Source organism: Amborella trichopoda, chromosome 2 (assembly GCF_054954075.1).
Source record: "Amborella trichopoda isolate Santa Cruz 75 chromosome 2, AtrichopodaSantaCruz75HAP2 v2.0, whole genome shotgun sequence".
Classification (NCBI taxonomy): Eukaryota; Viridiplantae; Streptophyta; class Magnoliopsida; order Amborellales; family Amborellaceae; genus Amborella; species Amborella trichopoda.
In genome coordinates, this window is record NC_142337.1 from 60,922,956 (window position 1) to 60,940,871 (window position 17,916).

The 17,916-nt window shown below is 33.9% G+C and overlaps 1 protein-coding gene and 1 long non-coding RNA gene across 2 annotated transcripts; one reads left to right on the forward strand and one right to left on the reverse strand.

The window, feature by feature from the left end:
* Window positions 1–987: 987 nt before the first annotated feature.
* On the reverse strand, window positions 988–2,286 carry LOC18445162 (GATA transcription factor 16). The gene is made up of 3 exons (XM_006855305.4): window positions 1,698–2,286; window positions 1,526–1,606; window positions 988–1,434 (listed from the first exon to the last, which is right to left on the reverse strand). The coding sequence occupies exons 1-3, from the start codon at window positions 1,752–1,754 to the stop codon at window positions 1,120–1,122; spliced, it is 453 nt and encodes a 150-aa protein (XP_006855367.1). The 5' UTR covers window positions 1,755–2,286; the 3' UTR covers window positions 988–1,119.
* A 6,139-nt stretch (window positions 2,287–8,425) lies between these two features.
* On the forward strand, window positions 8,426–10,254 carry LOC110008194 (uncharacterized). Its single transcript, XR_002282819.2, has 2 exons — window positions 8,426–8,855; window positions 10,006–10,254. It is a non-coding gene; the product is annotated as an uncharacterized LOC110008194 (long non-coding RNA).
* The last annotated feature ends 7,662 nt before the right edge of the window (window positions 10,255–17,916 follow it).

The following is a 17,916-nucleotide window of genomic DNA, read 5'->3' on the forward strand; positions in this document are numbered from 1 at the left end:
CCGATCGGACCCATACCCAAACCCATTGACAAAAACTTAAGGAAAATAAAAAGTGCAAGAAAATCATTGAAAATAGGAGGCTCACATGCCCTTAGAAGGGTCAGCCGTATGGAGGGATAGCAGAGAGTCCCCCTGGTGAGTTAGCCCAAAGGCATTTGAGTCCAAGATTTGGACCCTGCCTAACCCCCCGGGTCCAATTTTGGGACCCATACCTAGACTCAGTTCGGGCCTAGCCGTCGGTTCAGGTCCATTGCCACAGCTATTGATACGGCACTAAAATTAAAATAAATGGCATGATATATATGGTCGAGGCCGTGACACACCAACCCAACATGGACAGGTCCTACTATTAGGTTAATCATGTAGAGTATATACAAATGGTTATAATAGCATAATGGGAGTTCACATTGATTTTGTTCCATAGACCTTTATGTAATTAAAAAAAATACTTGGATGAGTATCATTCCTAAGTTTTAGGCCAACATTTTAAAAAATAAAAGCTTAGGAACATGGTTTAAAAAGTTGATAGTTTACCAAAAGTGCGCCAGTAGCATGTTCCCATGAACATACTGTAATCAAGTTAAGATTTGGCATAAACTGCAATCAGCTGTCCAAGTGAAGTCAATAAAAGTACGTGGTACACCACCGAGGCATATCACCGTCCAATTCCTATGAGAATGGTGAATTTAAATAGACCAAGGTGAAGTCAATAAGAGTACATGTCTAGGTAGTGGTTTACCATACACCGAACGTTAATACACCCTGCACTATTAGTTTTTGGTGCATCATTTTCCTAATTAAATGGACTAAATTCTATTTTTCTTCAATTTTCTTACAAGTTGAAGTGTACAAAAAATCTAGACCATGGTTAGTGTTTGTTGTGCCAATAGACCATTGGTTTCTGGTGCACATAGCCACAACAATAAAAATGGTTGTATTGAATTTCATAAAAAAATTCAGTGAAATTTTGGATTTCGGAAATTGGAATTGAGAAGAAAACATAATTCATAAACCAATGCAGAGGCAAAAAAAGGCCCACTTAAGAGAGAGAGAGAGAGTGTGTGTGGGGTAAGCAATAGTAATACAAGCATATCGAAGTGGCATGAAGAGAGAGAATAGCTAAGAGTAAACAGTGCCACATGAAAGGGCCATTAAAAGGACTGCAGCTTGTTCTACTTCTTTCACCGGTTTCCCCTGCTTATGAAACAATACCTCCCCTCCCAGTGGCATTAATCTCAGCTTCAAAGAAACCCCATATCTCTTCCTTCTCTTAATGCTTTCTCTCTCTTCACTCCTCCTCTTAATGCTTTCTCTCTCTTCACCTTCGACCCCATATCTCTTCCTCTTCTTCATATTTTCCCTCTCTTCACCACCAAGCCCAAGAATGGTCCTCCTCATCTTCCTGTACTTGATCCCACACGCATTACACAGAGACTGCAACACAAAACCCACCAAGAAAAAAACCCAAAAAAGTCAGAAAATTGCATCAAGAATTAAATTCAAAGCCAAAGAAAAAATTCCATACTTTAGGACCAGCAGGGCCTCTCCTCCATAGAGGTGTTTTAGTGGTCCGGCAATTTTCACAACTCTTCAAATTCTCTTTCATCTGCAACAAACAAACTGATTAGATGAAATATGAACTAATCATTGTTCTTATAATCACAAAAAATATAAAAATAAAGTAGGTGCATACTCACCTTCCAATAATTGGTTTCAACAGGGGCTGAGCTTTCTTGTTCACAAGTATCGATCATTCTTTTCCCTCTCTCTCTCTCTGTAGAAAATTCCTTCACATAACATTAACCCAAATGACCAGATTTGTAAAGTGGGCAGGTGATCAAAACCAATTCTAGAGAGAGAAACCCACTTTCAAAAGGTCTTGTAAACTTTGATGAGAGAGAAAGTAGGCCCCTAGACTTGTAGTGAGCGAAACTCCTGTTCAAGAAGGAGGATCTGAGGAAGAGGGCTACTATCCCTCAAGGAGATTCCTAGTGAGAGGAAACTGTGCTTGAGGAGAGGGGATCACAGCTAGAGTGTTTAAGATTTATAATTGGCCAAATAAATAACAAAAAAGAGAGGTAGACAACTTAATAATAATAATAATAATTAAATTAATGGGAGTTTGTTAGGGAGAAGGGCGTTAAAAAGGCTACTCTACCTTACCTATCTGGTGTTAAGACAACATTAACAGGCTATGTGTCGGACTCTGAGTAACTATGACCAACCCAAAACCATACAAAATAAAATAGGACCAAATTTTAAATTCAAATGGATGCCTACACCATGTTCCCGCGGGATCATATTATAAGCTATTTGAAAAGAATTAGGGATTTCGGAATCCATTTTAGATTAACCAGATCCAGGTTAGAATTAGGAGGTGAGTATTTTTCATGTAAACAAAACTTAACATTCGAGTTCCCTAGGGACTCAAATGTAGTGCTTTAAGACTTGGATCGAAGCGAAAGTGCTCACCCATAGATCCGGTTTGAATTGTTGGGTAGGTGATTAAAAATAAATAAAATTAAAATAAAAGTTTAGAATATGTGAATTTAGAAGAGATCTAAGAAAATATTAAATAATTTTTTTAAAAAAAAAAAAAAAAAATTGAAGGGGGTTAAGGGAGAAATCGGGCCCAGATTCATCCCATCCCATAGACCGTTCGATCATGATGGATTCCTATTTTGAATTGATAATCTTGATCGAAAATTCCATGTTAAACACCATCTATGTTTCAAAAACACTATCAGGAAATGATGGTCTCTATTCAAGTCCTTAGATACGCTATACGACATACAGTCCTTTCGTAAGAATGGCTACATGATAGAGAGTGAATCTAGAATATGCTCCAGCAAGATCACAAATTTATTTAGCAATTCAAATTGATATTTGCAAATCTAAATAGTTGGAATTTCGAATATCGTTAGAGAAAAGGTGGAGAAGGGGGCAAATTGTCATAAAAAGACAAGCACGTGCAGGCAAGTTGCAGCGGCAAGACCACAAAAAGGAGGAGAGAGAGAGAGGGAGAATGAGGCAAATATAGGAGAGAGGATGATGAAAGGAGAGAGGATGATGAAAGGAGGGAAAGAGCAAAGAGAGGAGAGAGAATAACGAAAGTTTGAGATGGTACAATACAGAGCAAGGGACAAATCCGTCCGGCCAGATATTCTTTGATGCAAGGGGGGAAAAGGAGTGGTCGACAGGTCCCAACAAAAGTTTTGGGAAAAGCGAAAATGAAGGATCACATTTTCACAATCAAACCAATTAATCTTTCTCTAAAATAAGAGAGAGAATCAAAAATAGGAAACGAAGCATTTACTGCGGATATGAGGTCGTTTCGGTCAAATGCCAAAAAACGGGGGGTGTTTAACATGCGTGCTGCTGCCACAGCAGCCTACGCACTTTCTCTCTCTAAACCCCCGCCCTCCCTTTGCAGTCTGCCTGTCGTGTCTCTCTCCTCCAACCTCATCAGAGCCCAGGTGTCCTTCTCTCATCTCCTATTCCCACTCTTTCCATCCGAGCAGAGCAGGGGTGGGTGACAATCGACCCGATCAGGCCGGAGAATTAGATCCGACCTAGGGTCAGGGTATAGATCTAAATTTTGGATATAAAAACTTGAATATTATTTGAGTTCGGGTTCGGGTCCAAAGCTTGTCGATATCTTTATTTCTTATGAATTTCCAATTATTTCGTAAAACAGTGATATGTGGGTATTCATAAATATTATGCAATACGGTAAATGTTGCCGCATATTATTATGATCCAAATTTTGGACCTAAAATTATGATCCAAATTGCCGAGTAAGAATCCAAATTTTGGACCTAAAAGATCGGATCTAGGCGTAGGTCCAACCCGTTACCATCTCAGGCCCGAATCAACTCTCTCTCTCTCATACATGTTCCCTCCCTCTCTCTCTCTCTCTCTCCACTGCATTATGCATACATGTTCCATCTCTCTCTCTCCACAGGATGTTATTTTATTTACTTGTTTGAGTTAAAAGAAAGGTGAGACTACTTGGGCTGCGATTCAGCTTGAAGGAAAACCATGAAAACTGCCCTTCTAGGCTCCTTTGGCGCATGCTAACCATCAAAAGTTGCACACCTCACCTCGGGTACCCTGAACCTTTTTATATCAAAATAAGAATAAATTAGATCCATTTCAAGGAAAAAGTACGCATCTTTGGAAAGGATTGTGAAAATGTGATATACATGTCCTTGATTTTCTCTTTGCTTTTATTTATTTATAACCATTTGCTCGATAAATATGGTTGGTAAGTAAGAACATAGAAGTAGGGGGTGCGGATGGGTCGGTCGGGTTGGAACGGATCAAATCTAGGTTGACCCCAACGCATACCTAGGTCGAGTCCAAGTTAGTGGACCTGGACCCAACCTGGATAAAGTCGAATCCAAGGCTAAATAGAAATATGTACAAAAATTTTATTATATGTAGCTTATAGCATATAAAATTATTAGCTATCTAGGTATTATACGTACAAACATCAGGTCAGGTGAAGCCAGTTCAACCTTGACTCGTATTCACCCGACCCAATAAGCTATTGGATGGACCTAGATCAAGATCTAACTTGAGTCGGGGTCCAGGTGACATGGATTCAATCCTCATCCATCAGGCCCAAACCCAATCCCGAGTCGGGTCGACCAACCCAATTACCACCCCTATATATAGAAGTACTAGCTATAGGCACCTGGAATGCATATAGCACTAGTAACTCATGTTTTATCTCAAAGTCTATTAGAGCTGAGCAGCTGGCTATTTATAAATTCAAACCTTTTTTTTTATTATTAAAATAAAATATAAAGACTATTTACTTATTGATATAAAAAAATCACATGCATTATTTACTATTTGATGTAAAATTGAAGGTTGGGAATGTATCATTGACTAGACATAAAGTGTAAAATAAAAATTTTCAAATATTATTCCACACTTCAACCTATTGGATTTTGCATTCAATTAGTATAAATAATTGTGACCTCTTTTTACCAAAAGTAACGGTCACGTACTATACAATTGCTTATTTATAATTTTAAATTGTCTAAGTCCTTAAATTTAGAAAAGTTCTTTTTTTTATAATTATGAAGAGTCGAAAACTTCTAGGAGCTGTTATCTCGTTGACCAAGCTCAAAATCTAAATGAATTTTTCTCGGACTTTTTTACACGCAAGCTATCGTATTTTACATGTTATTGTGAAGAGTGTTTGAAAAATTGACCGGGTCAGCTAGAACTCGAATTAGGCCGAGTTAATTTGGCTCGAGCGGTGGCAGAGCCCGAGTTGTCCGTAGTAAGGGATCTAACATGTTTATTTATCATTTTGGCAAAAACTGAAAAGCATTTTGGGCATGAGCCAAGTACTCGGCCCGAGGCGTTCATCCGAACGCGATATCGTCTCGCTTGCCCTACCTCCCTATATCAAAGGAGATAGATTAAACCAATGGTTTAAAAACCGGATCGGTGACCCGGATCGGGTTTTTCAAAAACCGATCCGGATCGGCGGATAGGTGACCCGGATCGGGTTTTTCAAAAACCGATCCGGATCGGCGAATCGGCGATCCGGATCGGAATCGGGTGAATCGGTCAGAATAAAGCTTCAAAAAAATCCGAAAAAATTATTAAAATTCATTATAAATATTGGTTTTTAGGAATTCAATAAAAAATGAGGGTACTCCATTAAGAATTTTCATGTTTTTGAATGAATATGCGAATATTGATATGTTCTTTCCCTGCATGAACCGCCATTCAGCATTTAATTTACAGTATTTCGTGCTCATCCCTACACTGTTGCTGTTGGGACTCGATATGTGAATTATATGGCTGGGATAGGGTGGCCTCAAAATCATCATCTCTCTCGTTTTCTCTTTGAATAATATGGATTAAAAAAAAACAAAAACAAATTTTCAAAAAAATCGATCATGGATTAAAAAAAAAATCACAATTTTCAAAAAATTCTATCATGGATTACAAAAAAAAATTCGATCATGGATTAAACAAAAAAAATCACAAATTTTCAAAAAATTCAATCATGGATTACATAAAATTCGATCATGGATTACATAAAATTCGATCATGAATTACATAAAATTCGATCATGGATTACAAAAAAAAACAAACAAAAAAAACAAAAAATTCAATCGTGGATTACAAAAAAAGAAAAAAATAGTTCGATCATGGATTACAAAAAATTCAATCATGGATTACAAAAAACTCTATCATGGGTTACAAAAAAAGCAAAAAACAAAAAATTCAATCATGGATTAAAAAAAAACAAACAAACATTTCGATCATGGATTACAAAAAAAAAACAAACATTTCGATCATATATTACAAAACATTCGATCATGGATTACAAAAAATTCTATCATGGGTTACAAAAAAAAAAAAAAAAAACAAAAAAATCGATCATGGATTACAAGAAAAGAAAACAAACATTTCGATCATGGATTACAAAAAATTCTATTATGGGTTACAAAAAACCAAAAAATTCGATCATGGATTACAAAAAAATCTATCATGGATTACCAAAAAAAAAAAAAAAAAAAAAAAAAAAAAAAAAAAAAAATCCGTACGGAATCGCCGATTCACTGTTCGGACTCGCCGATTCCGTACAGTGAATCGGCGATTCACTGTACAGAATCGTCCGGTTCTCTCTAGAACCGGACGATTTCCGAGTTTTGGGCGATCCGGTTCCTTTTTCACTATTTCCGAGTCGAACCGGGCGAGTCCGGTTCGACTCGGCGTTTTTTAAAACGCTGGATTAAACACGTGCTTTGGTGACATTTGAACACCCAAAATCTGATGACAATTATATGATCGAATATTATGATTTTGGAAAAAGTTAATGACAACCTTATTTTATAAGAGATACTGCACACAAATGAAATAATCGATTTTCCTTCTAAACAATGTTTAATGAGCCAAGCAAATCTTTCGCTATTAAGCCTAGAGAAAAGTTCTACCCCGCGAAAAAAAGAAGAAAAAAAGGCCTTTCTTTCATCATAAAGAAGTATGCTTTTTTCGTTGTTACTTCGATAAAATACTTAAATTACAAGCATATATAAGAGGTTGCAATTTTATACTATTGAAGTAAGGTACATTTAAAAAATTATCTCAAAGAGAAGGTTCCTTATATTGGATAACCTCCAATTGATCACTTTGACCTCAAGAAACAATAGAAAAAACAATTTCAAATCTAAAAAATATTGCATTTTGTAACAAGTTATATGGACTATTTATTTTCAAGATTTTTAAGTTTTGATAGATCTGCTCGATCTGTACCATTTTATAATTTTTAAGTTTCACAACTATGGATTAAATTAGATTTCTCTAGCCATCGTAAAGTTTATGACACCGGAACTGCATCTCTAAACAAATTTCAGAGGTGTACCCTACTTCTATAGTACAAAGAAGGCATTTTATACAAACCTCACCCATATCTAAAGGGGCAACCTTTCTATGCTTTCCCTACAGCATAGAAGTTCTATCATCACCCTTATCCAACCGTCCATTCTGAATGGGGGTCTAAGATTGTCCCAATCACAATGTCACGTTTGTACACTATTTTTTTTTTCTATAAACTATTTTGACACCAAATTTTAGACGTTTATTCTTCTATTAAACTCGCACTAGCGAAAAAATAAAAAATATATATTTTCAATAAAATAAAATGATCAAAATACTCTTAAAAGATTCAAGGGGTATTTTGGTCATTATATTTTATCGAAAAAAAAAATTTAATATTTTTTATAGGCGTGCCCGAATGAGAAGATGGAACGTACGAAATTTCATATTCATACAATTTGTATAAAAAAACTAAAAATAAAATATTTTGAGGTGTCGGATCTAAGATCAAACGGTGAGTGGCTCTCTTGATCAAAATTGGATGGGTAGATGGTAAGGAGAGGATAAAACTTCTATGGTGTAGAAGAAGCGTAGACACCTTTCCTTGCCTTCTTTAGAGTTTAGAACCCCCAACAAAGGGGTACTTTGATAATTTGCTCGGCAAAATGCCAAAACACTTCTACTTAGGATTCCAAACCCAGAAAAAGAGCTTTCGTAAAGCAAAATCAAGTTGGAAGTAGTTTATTGTTTGATTTCGAGACAAATAATATGAATACCACGCTTGCTTTGGATCCAGTTTAAAAAGCCCCAACTTGTTTGGCTAGAAGCCCAAAAATGAAATCTTCGATAAAGAGTTATTTGAACTACTTCTTAACGAATCTTGGAGAATTTTTTTAAACTAACTCTTTGCGATTTTTGGGCTTCCAGCCAAATAAGTTAGGGTTTCGGCGTTTTGCTGTTGGAGTCGAGGAAAAGGTCGAGGACTACGGAACATTTCCAAATTTGACCATACTGTTAATATTAATGTGATGTTGTCAATGATCCTTGAGAAATGTGAAACTATGCTGTCTTACTCAAAAAAAAAAAAAAAAAGTGTGAAACTATGCTTCCCTGAGAAAATAGGGCTCGGGCCACAAATTGTGGCCATAGGGCTAATGCCGGGCCTGTTAGGATGGGCTCGGCCCTTCCTTTTTTTCTTTTCTCCCTAGTCCACATAGCTCTCGAATGTTTGAACAGGCAGTTCTAAGAGGGTGTGTTTGATAACACGGGAAGTTAGTTCTCAAAAGATGGAATTTGCTTGTTACTATTCATGTTCTGCGTTCGATAAAGGAAGTTCTTTGTAGTGTAGCTCTTCCTACTTTTACGCTTTAAAAAAGTTCCTTGTAAAACCACAGAACTTAAAAAAGGAACTTCATACGCCACTTCATTCTATGCCTCCCCCTCCTCCACAACTGCTCCTCCATGCCTCCACCTTCGCCGCCTCCCCAACTGCTTCACCTCATCAGGTACTTCTCTCTCTCTCTCTCTCTAACCCCTCTTCCTCTATCTCTAACCCCTCTTCATCAAGTGCCTTTCTTTTTCCCCTACAAATTTCACCTAAAACCAGAAAGTTCGTTATTGGGGAATTTAGGGGTTCTTTTGTGGACAATAAAACGTTGAAAATTATTAGAATCATTAGTTTTGGGTTTCAAAGATTAAATCATTAATGGAGAAAAGATGCGTCTTCTGATTTTAACGTTGTGTTTAGCGATATGCTAGGATAATTTATGGTTTTCTTTTATTGGGCATTTTAGGGCTTCTTTCGTGGACAATAAAACCAGAATGTTGAAAATTATCAGAATCATTGGTTTGGAGTGTGTTTTATTTTGCAGGGTTTCAAAGATTAAATTAATGATGTATATTACATTTTCTGATTTTCTTTTCATTATCTCTATCTCTTTTGTTTTCATTTGCTTCTTCTTCTTTTTTTGTTGAGTTTTGAAAATAGAGTACCAGTTTGAGAGTTATTAGAGTTTTAATGCTATGAACGAGTCTTGAACTTCTAGGATTGTAAGGACAAGGCACTGTTAGTAAAAAATAATGAATTTTTTTCACATATTTCTGGTTTTTTTTTTTTTCCTTGTGAGTGCCAACATATTCAATTTCAAGAAGAATTTGTGAATGAAATGTGGTTTTTTTTTTTATTAACATTTTAGGGTTCCAAAGGAAATTTACAAACCCTGCTGACTGTACCCTTGTCCTCGCCCTTCTGAATTGGGCTTTTTTACTTCTATCTATGAGAACACTTTCTTAATGATGAATAGATGCTTAAGAGGTCTTTTTTTTTTCAGACATTTTTTTTCAAATATTTTATGAATGGGTGTCTATGAGATTGTTTTTTATAAAAATGTGGATTTTGAGATGAAATTGTTAGTCTTTCTTTGGATATTTGAATGGATGCCTAAGCAGTCTTGCCTTTCAATCTCTTGCTAAATGCACTAAACATGCAATTTTTTAATTGAGTGAATGGATTCTTTCTAATTACTACATCAATGACATTAAAGATCGCCACAATCTAAGTGGGATTTTTTTTTTTTATTGTGAAGGCCTTCTCAACATAAAAATGTAGTCCTTTGGATGAAAATGCAATCCTTTTTTCCTTTTTCTTTTTTTCAGATTGTTGATGAGTCGATATCCAAGATCTGTCTTTTTCTTTCTTGCTAGATGGGTCAAAGGTGCTATGTCCAAGATCTGTCTTTTTCCTTTCTTGCTAGATGGGATAAGTTATTCTGTTCATCACGATATATATCATCTGTTTTGCTTTAGGTTGTTTTTTTGTCAAAATTTAGTGTATTTGATCTGCTATTGACAACTGAAGGAATGGATAGTTCATGGCGTGAGATTTATTGAAGCACTTATTTCTAATTCTTTAGGGAGTTTTTCATTTACTCTATGTTGTCATTTTAGGGCTTGAATGATTGTTATGGGAAACTTGTGCTCTACATTTTGCAATTTTCACTATCATTTGCTAATATTCCAGCATGTTATCAAACACACGTACTTTGATAAGTTATTAAACCCAGAAACCTATATTTTTCTTCCCAGCAAAGATGAACTTCCAATTTACAGTTCATACTCTAACTTCCAGTTATCAAACGAGCACCCAAAAGGAACATGTAAAACATGTGCAAAATCTGAAGGGGCACCACGTGAATATTTTAAATTCTTCAAAGCTTACCCTAGGATGCGTAGGCTTGAAAACCAACAAGCAACGGCTAGCGCGAAATCCATTGCTCTAACGTGCATATGTTTTCTTGCATGTCTTCGTAGCAAGAAGTGACGGCTAGTTTTTTTGTCAGCCCTAACCCTATTAGGCCCGGGTATGACCTGACCAATCCCAATTAGGATTCGGCCCGTTGCCACCCTTACTTTTGAGTGTTAAATGTGAAAATATTTAGACCATAATCAAATTGAATAATTCGGAGTATAAAGGGATTGACATTCCGTTCCATGAAAATTTATTTTGAGAGAACCCTAGGGAACATTTTTTCAGGTTTATTTGCGTTTCATATGTTGGATGGTGTACTAAAAAAAAAATCCTTCCCAGAGGAGGCTCACATACGCGTAATGGGCCCTGTAGCTCGTAGTTGTCAAACTTAATATTAAAACGATTTACTTAAAAAATCTTCGATTTATGCTGAAATCCGTCAAATTTTTTGAGTTCATGACATTTATTTTAAAAAGCGTTTTGACTTTTTTTGTAGAACTATATAAATGGTGAAAAAAATTTATATAAGGTTGCGATCTTAAAGTGTAGAATTAAAGATGTACCGGAAAAAGTCATCTAAAAAGTTATTTTAATGTTGAAAAACTATCTAATTGATCATCTCAGCATCGAAATTTATGAATATGAAACAAAAAAAGATTGTAAGTCCCAGAAATAGTGCACTTTGCAATACATTATTGGACCGTTTATATTCAAGATTTTCATATGTTTATAGATCTCTTGATTTTAACTTTTTTTGCAGTTTAAAATTTTATAATTAGGTACAAAAATAGATTTTCAGATAATCCTAAAAAAATTTTATACCAAAATTACATGTTATGATAAAATTTAGAGGTACGCATTAATTGGATTGTTTAAGATTGCAACCTTATAGAAACCACACCCATAAATGATTGAAGGGAAATTTATTAGAAGAGAGTGCATATATTCCCTTACTCAAAACATCTATTTATGAATATATCTTTTAGTCCAAATTTTTTCAAAAACATTGTTTAAAGAAAATTTAGATTTTGAGTTTTGTGACACTTAGATCTAACCCTTCAAAAATTGGACGGCATCTTTTCAATCTCGAGGCATTAGTTCTTTTTAGAGTATAGAGTTAATTTCTGAAATTTTTTCACTCAAACTAGTCCATAGGTTGTAGAGATTATATCCTCAAAATTTGAGATCTAAATAGTATCTCTAGCATGTGTTTTACCTTATGGAGTAAATGAATAGTGTACTCTACTGATTGAAAAATCAGCTGAGTGGTTTCTACTCGCCAAGGTACTTGGGCTCGAGCCCTTGTCGGGCCCGATTTGTCGCAAGTTGGTTATCCAACTCTGGGATATTAAAAAACTCAAAAATCTTTAAAAAAATATGGATTTTTCTTGGGATATTTTATTTTTCTATCATTTTTGGCAAAGATTGGAATGTGTTTTGGCCATAAATACTTATTTTTATATTTTCTTATCTTTTTTGGATTATTTGAAAAAGGGGACAGCTTATATAGAGCCGAGGCTCTGAACAATCAAATTAGAGCCTACCTCAAAACTTTCACTAGAAGAGGTTGTTTTGATGCCTAAATATCCTCAAATTTATCATCTCGACATTAAGATGCATGGACATGAGAAAAAAATGGATTTCAAGTTTTGGAAATAATGTATTTTGAAAAATATTTTTGGACCATCAATTTTCAAGATTTTCAAGTTTTCATAGACCTGTCAATTTGCACTATTTTTTAAGCTTTAAACATTATAAATAAATATGAAAATATATTTTAAGGCTCTCGAAAAGATTTCTAGTATTGAAACCACATTTCTCGACACCATTTTAAGGCTATATTGAAACCACATTTCTCAACACCATTTTAAGGCTATCGCAAAGATTTCCAGTATTGAAACCACATTTCTCGACACCATTTGAAGGTAGGCTCTAATTTGATTGTTTAGAGCCCAAGCTCTATACAAACCTTACCCTTTGAAAAATACCCCCAATCATAAGTCGATTTTTTAAGATCTATTTTTTATTATTTTCTTAAATTGATTTTTTAAAATCTATTTTTTTATTATTTTCTTAACATCATTTTGAAGTGTCTTGCTTAATCTTACTTTAAACATACATTACCTTTTTTTTGGATTTTTTATATTTTTTTGAACTTTTTTTTGTTGCTATAGTACGTAGCACTAAGTAATCAGCTCGGGCCAGGACTTATTGCTTGATCCGAGACGTACTTTCTAACAATGGTATACTCCTGAGGGAGTAGTAAATCTTTTAGATTATCAAAATATACATAAGAAATCTAACTATTTAATATTTTAGACTTTACCCGTGTCTTTTGATTTAATTTTAAAATATCCATCAAATGAATAGCTCAAAAGGGTAAACTGTTAAATATTTGAAAAATGAGGTTATTTTGATAATTTCCTATAATATAAAATGGTATTTTTATACTTTCCAATAAAACTCAAAAAAATTCTTCTATATTATCATACGTTTCAAAATTCAAAAAAAATTAAAACTTGGATTTGAAATCTAATTTTGATTGTATGAAAAGTGAGATTAAATCAATAATACCTTTGGTATACGGTGGTCACAATTAATCTTGACCATTAGATGTGAAATTCAATAGCTGCAGTTATTCGATTGATCAAGCTCAAAGCTCAAAAAAAAACGAATTTCTCGATGTTTTTGACACACCCAAACTATAAGATTTCACATCATATGGTCATAAATAATTGTGATATCCATGTGTTCAAAGGTAAATGGCCTTATTGTATACAATCCCGAAAAAGTATACAATGAGACTATTTACCTTTGGTACATGGTGGTCACAGTTAATCTTGACAATTGGATGTGAAATTCAATGGCTACCGTTATTCTATTGACCAAGCTCAAAGCTCAAAAAAAGAATTTATTGATGTCTGTGACACACCAAAGCTATAAGATTTCACATCCGATGGTCATAAATAATCGTGACCTCGGTGGTAAGTGGCCTTATTGTATACAATCCCAAGAGAAAAGTTTATGTATGGATGAGGCTCGAAACAATCAAATTCAAGCCTACTTCAAAATTTTCACTAGAAGAGATTGTTTTGATGCCCAAATATCCTTAAATTGATCATCCCGACATCAAGATGCATGGACATGAGAAAAAAATAGATGTGAACTTTTGAATATAGTTATTTTGTAATGTATTTTTTGACCGTCAATTTTCAAGATTTTCAGGTTTTCATAGATCTCTTGATCTACACTATTTTTTGAGCTTTAAACTTAATAAATAAAGATAAAAATATATTTTAAGGCTATCAAAAAGATTTTCAGTATTGAAACCATATTTCTCGATACTATTTGAAGGTATGTTATAATTTGATTGTTTAGAGCCTAGGCCCTGTCCAAACCGCACTTTATATAATGTCGTCAAAAGTGCACAACTATATTTATATAATGTCGTCAAAAGTGCACAAACATAGTTGTGTGAACACGTCTTCTTCCAAAAGAATAGTTTTCCCTCCGCCCCTGGGCAAAAAGAAAGAAACAGCCAGAAAAAAATCTTTATTTCCTCTAAACCTAGCACCATTGCAAAGAGGAAGGAAGAGAGAGGAGTGACACTCACATATGAAGTTGGGGTGAGATTCAAATATTTGGGTTTGCTTTGACAAACTATTTGGTTCAAACAGGGCTTTTCTCCTCTTGTGCATAACTTTGATTAAACTTCACCTATTTTGGTTCTTTTCTTCTTTCACGGGCGCAAACAAGGCAATGATTTGGATTGACCACAAGTTTATATTTTAGTTTTTTGGTGTTTTTAGTTGCATTTATTTAATGAAGTCCTATTTTCTTGCTAATAACAAGGGTATATCTCGTGTTGTTGTTCTTGTTGTTAGTTGATACCAGTTCTTTGAAAAATGGACCTGTGATTAAGATCGAGTATTGTAAAAACCGATCTGCATCTGTGAATCGGCGGTCGGGATCGTTGTTTTATTGTGCAAAAAAGATAGTGAACCGGCAAAAAAACACATGCAGTGAACCGGCAAAAATATGTCCGGATAAGTGAAGCGATGTTTTTACCGTAACAAAATAACATTTTTTACTGTAGCAAATTGCTATTTCTCTTCTAGGCACAGGCGATTTCCTATATATATTGACAGAATCAGCAAAGGGTGACCAATTCCCGTATCAGACCATGCAATTCCGTGCCGGCCAGGTGTTTTCTAAGTCACTGTTTGATATGCTTGTGGTATGCTATTATTTTATTTTTTCAGTCTATGCTATCAAAAAAGCCATCATATTGTGTCACGACAACAAAAGGAAGCATATCATGTTGTTTGTGTTTAATGAAACTTTAGAGAGAAAGTGTGTCAAGTAAGCCCTAAACGATACCAACACATGGTGTAAGACTATTTTTTAGCATAAAACTGTTGTGTAATAACTTTATCATATGCGTCCAACAAAATAAAATTATGCTCCATCTGCAAATTGTGATCATGTCTTATGCCAACCAAGATATCCATTTTCTCATTCAAATCTGTTGAGCCAAATCTAAAATATTTATGATTTTCTAACTTTCCTTATTTTTTTGTCCCGATTGTTCTCCTCTGATTATTTGGACTAAAACTGATTTAATATTTATTTTTTGGTTTATTGTCATCTTATTATTTCCCAATTTCCTAGATATGCTACATCATAGACAGTAGAAACCATTGTCTCAAAATTTATTGGGTTAACTCGGAATTGCCAGGGTATTGGCTTGGGTCCAATACTCCTATGGTTTGGACCGGTTCCAGCATATTTTCAAGAATATTTTTTTAATTAAAAAAACTGCAAAGAAATCGGATGGAAGAGAACGGTGGGATAAGGCAGACAAAGTGGGAGGTCTTCTAGTTTTGTTCATTTACAAATTACAATAGCTATAAGTGAATGTTTATTTGATAAAAAGACCATGATGTAGAGTTATTTATATTGCATATTTTTTTCTTTGGGATTGTATGCCATACGATTATTTTTGCGGAGGTGCACATGCAGGGATTATTAAACTCACACTAGAAGGTCTAACATTCCTCATTTTACTTAAATAGAAAAGTCGTGAGATTAATATTAAGATATATCTTTTGCAAGGAAACCATATTTATAAGGACTCATTGAAGAAATTTAAATAATAAAAGGGAAAAAGGTTCAAGGAAAGGTTTCTATGTTTCCCTTACAGGATAGAAGTTCTATCCTCCTCCTACCATCCAGCCATCTAATTTTGATCAAGAGAGTCACTCACCATTTGATCTTAAATCCGACGTCTCAAACTATTTTATTTTTAATTTTTTTTATACAAATTGTATGTATATGAAATTTAGTATGTGCCATCTTCACGTTGGGGCGCACCTATAAAAAATATTAAAATAATTTTTCAATAAAATATAATAACTAAAATACCCTTTAAAACTTTCAGAGGTATTTGGTCATTTTTTTTTATTGAAAATATTTTTTTTATATTTTCGCTGGTGTGAGTTTAATAGAAAAATGAACATCCAAAATTTGGTGTCAAAATAGCTTATAGAAAAAAATTAAATATGAAATAGTGTAGAGACGTGACATTATGATTGGGCCAATCTTAGGCCTCCATTCAGAATGGACGGTTGGATAAAGGGGAGGATAGAACTTCTATGTTGTAGGGGAAACATAGAAAGCTTGTATATAAGGTTGCAACCTTAAAATGTAGAATTATAGATGCACCTCAAAAATCCATCAAAAAATGTTGTTTTAATATTGAAAAACCCTCTAATTGATCATCGAGATATAGGAATATAAAAAAAAAAAGATTTTGAGTCCTAGAAATAGAGCATCTCGCAACATCTAGATCATCCATTTTCAAGATTTTCATATGTTTACAAATCTACTTTATTTTAACCAATTTTTGGAGTTTAAAATTTTATAATTAGATATAAAAACAGATTTTTAGATAATCTTAAGAATTTTTTACGCCAAAACTACATCTTATGATAAAATTTGGAGGTGCACCTTAATTGGATTGTTTAAGATTGCAACCTTATAGAAACCATAACCTAATAGAAGTCTCTAATTAAAAGCAAGGTTTTTATAATTCAGCCGACTCATCTATTTATACGAGTCCTCCCTCCAAAATTCATCTTAGAGAGAGATTTTGGATCCAAATATTTTTGAGGGTTCACAATCTACATCATGATCAACATAACGCCAAAAAAAAAAAATTAAACTAAAAAATAATAATATTTGATGCATTTTTTAAGGGTTTGGTTTGTCTAAGGTTGAAGCCCTAAGCAATGCACTTTCAAATAGTATCAAAAGATGTTTCACTATTGAAAACTTTTATAATGATCAGAAAATTTATTTTCATCTCTATTTGTAAAATTTAAAGCTTAAAAAAATAGTATAGATTGAGCAGAACTATGAACGCAAGAAAATTTTGAAAATTGATTGTCTAAAAAATTCATTACAATATGCACCATTTATACGACTTGAAATCCATTTTTTCTTATTTTCATATATCTTGAAATCGAGAGGATTGATTTGAGGTTTTTTGGGCATTGAAATAACCTCTCCTAGGTAATTTTTTAGGAGCACCTTTTTTATGGTTTAGGGTCTCACCATTATATAAATTTTTTCCTTTTTTAAAAGATTTCGGTGGACCACTACATTTTAACATCAAGGGTACAGTTTGTATAGAGCCGAGGCTATAAACAATCAAAGTAACAAACAATGTAAAGAAATGTTGTTTCAATATTGAAAATCTTTGTGATGATCTTAAAATATTTTTTTTTAATTATAAAATTTAAAGCTTAAAAAATAGTGTAGATCGAGCAAATCTATGAAAAGTTGAATACTTGAAAATTGACGGGCCAAAAATACGTTACAAGATGCACTATTTCCAAAGCTTGAAATCCATTTTTTTCGCATGTCCATGCACCTTGATGTTGAGATGATCAATTTGAAGATATTTGAGCACCAAAACCACCTCTTTTATTGAAAAATTTGAGATGGGATTTAATTTAATTGTTTAGAGCCTAGGCTCTATATAAACTTTTTCCGAACATCAATCTTTAAGAAAGATTCTACCGCAGTACCTGGGCACACTTAACATCCAATCTTGTAGATGAACGTCAATCAATGATAGCCCCACCTAAATTCACAATTAAAATGTTAAAAACAATTTTAAAAGTTTTATTTTTTTAAAAAATATATATTTTCTTTTTTTCATATTCATACTCAACATATCTTACATTTTCAACAACTTTAAAACTTTAGATCCAAAATCCAACTTAATTTTGGAGAGGGGACTCGATTAAAAGGGT